Here is a 1,859-nt window from a genome sequence, read left to right on the forward strand (position 1 = left end):
AGGACATGCTGCCAACCCTGCGTATTGCCTTAGTTTGGTCTTTGAACTCCAGGAAGGAATTGGTGCCCTTCACTGTAACCCCTGTGAGTACAGGACTCACCCTTCTTCACTGTAACCCCTGTGAGTACAGGACTAACCCCTCACTGTAACAGGACGTGGTCCTTCTCACTGTAAACGTTGGGTTTGACACCTCTCGATCAGATGTGGGTATTTTTGTGGAAGTAGGAGGTTTAAAGAGTTCTCACTGTGGTTTCTCCTATGCAGACTCGTTCTGGATGAATCCTCAGATAGTGATCAAGCTGGAGGAGGAGGACGACGACCCGGATGATGGAGAAGTGGGCTGCAGTTTTGTCGTCGGTCTGATCCAGAAGAACCGCAGGAAGCTCCGGAAACAAGGAGAGGACATGCACACCGTCGGGTTTGCCATCTATGATGTGAGAACTGATCACTTCATGATGAGATCAAGAAATAAGCATATAAAGGATTCAGAGATTTATCCCCAGATCCCGGTCCTAACGTAACCTTGCCTTGTTTTCTGTTTTGCTCCAGCTTCCCAAACAGGTGAGCTCTGGACCCAAACATCTCATCTGGTTTAATGTGAAAGAAAGAATCTCACGGTCGGGAGCCGCATTCTGGATCATCTGCAGTTTTATTGGGACCGCCTGAGAATACGAAGTTACAATAGTCCAGACTAGAAGTGACTACCACCACAAAGTGTTGAGATGTTTGTAGTGTTACGTAGAAAAGACAGTCCTTGACAGTCCAGATTACTGACTGCTGTGCTGCAGGCAGGATTAATGCCATAAAGAGTAAATACATCTGTAGATAAATTGTTCCAGCAGGTTTTATGTGGGTAACATTTAAGAGGTCTTCTGTTAGAAAATAACAGATTAGAGCTGTGTGAGACATCTTTAAAACCTGATGAAGGACTAGAGAGATGATGATCAGGAAGTGTCGGTTAGGACCTGATATATGAAATTAGAGGTGATGAAAGGTTTTAAAGACGATGCTCATTGGCTGTTCTACCTGCCCCCCCCCCCCAGTTCTACGGACAGAGGGAGGTCCACCTGGACAAGAACTTCTTCCTGACCCACGCCCAGACCGCCAAGTCCGAGACTTTCACCAACCAGCGGGAGGTTAGCACCCGCTTCAAGCTGCCGCCAGGGGAGTACCTGATCGTCCCGTCCACCTTCGAACCGCACCTCAACGGAGACTTCTGCGTCCGGGTGTTTTCCGAGAAGCAGGCTGAGACCCTGTAAGACCCCAGACGCCCCATGGTGTCTGTTAGAGACCCCCATTGTGTTCGTTAGAGCAGGGGTTTCCAAAGTGGGGGTTGCGACCCCCTGGGTCGCGAGACCCCGAGTGAGGGTCGCGAGATGATTACAAAATAAAAATGGAAAATCAAAAAATAAAAATTATAAAAAAAAATTGATTACCGTAATTTTCGGACTATAAGGCGCACCTGACTATAAGCCGCAGCAGCGGCACACCACTCTCGGTTCCACTTTTACTTTTGCGCGATACCTTTCTCACTCTTTCCGGCCTCCAGCTTTCCTGCTGGAACCCGCCGCTTAAAGGTGGGGGTCCGCGGACCGGCCATAGAGCCCATAGAATTAAAGGTGTTGGCCGTTAGCTGTAAAAATCCATAGATTAGCCGCACCGTTATATAAGCCGGAGCGTCGAAAAATAGGGAAAAAGGCGCGGTTTATAGTCCGAAAATTACGGTAATTTTTTTTAAAGATTATTATTAATAATAACGTTTGCATAGACATTTTCTTTGACAATCCACTAGCGCAGTGTTTCTCAAACTTTTTCATACCAGTGCGGAAAACTGAAATTAATTCACTAGTTTATTCACT

General features: G+C 47.0%; 1 protein-coding gene across 1 annotated transcript; it reads left to right on the forward strand.

Moving 5' to 3' along the window:
• The first annotated feature begins 234 nt into the window (after positions 1 to 234).
• On the forward strand, positions 235 to 1,385 carry LOC104959099 (calpain-2 catalytic subunit-like). Its single transcript, XM_010786954.1, has 3 exons — positions 235 to 434; positions 550 to 561; positions 1,044 to 1,385. Exons 1-3 carry the CDS (start codon positions 276 to 278, stop codon positions 1,257 to 1,259), a joined length of 387 nt encoding a protein of 128 aa, XP_010785256.1. The 5' UTR covers positions 235 to 275; the 3' UTR covers positions 1,260 to 1,385.
• Positions 1,386 to 1,859: the final 474 nt, after the last annotated feature.

Source organism: Notothenia coriiceps, unplaced genomic scaffold (assembly GCF_000735185.1).
Source record: "Notothenia coriiceps isolate Sejong01 unplaced genomic scaffold, NC01 NC01_scaffold00001098, whole genome shotgun sequence".
In the NCBI taxonomy this organism is placed as follows: Eukaryota; Metazoa; Chordata; class Actinopteri; order Perciformes; family Nototheniidae; genus Notothenia; species Notothenia coriiceps.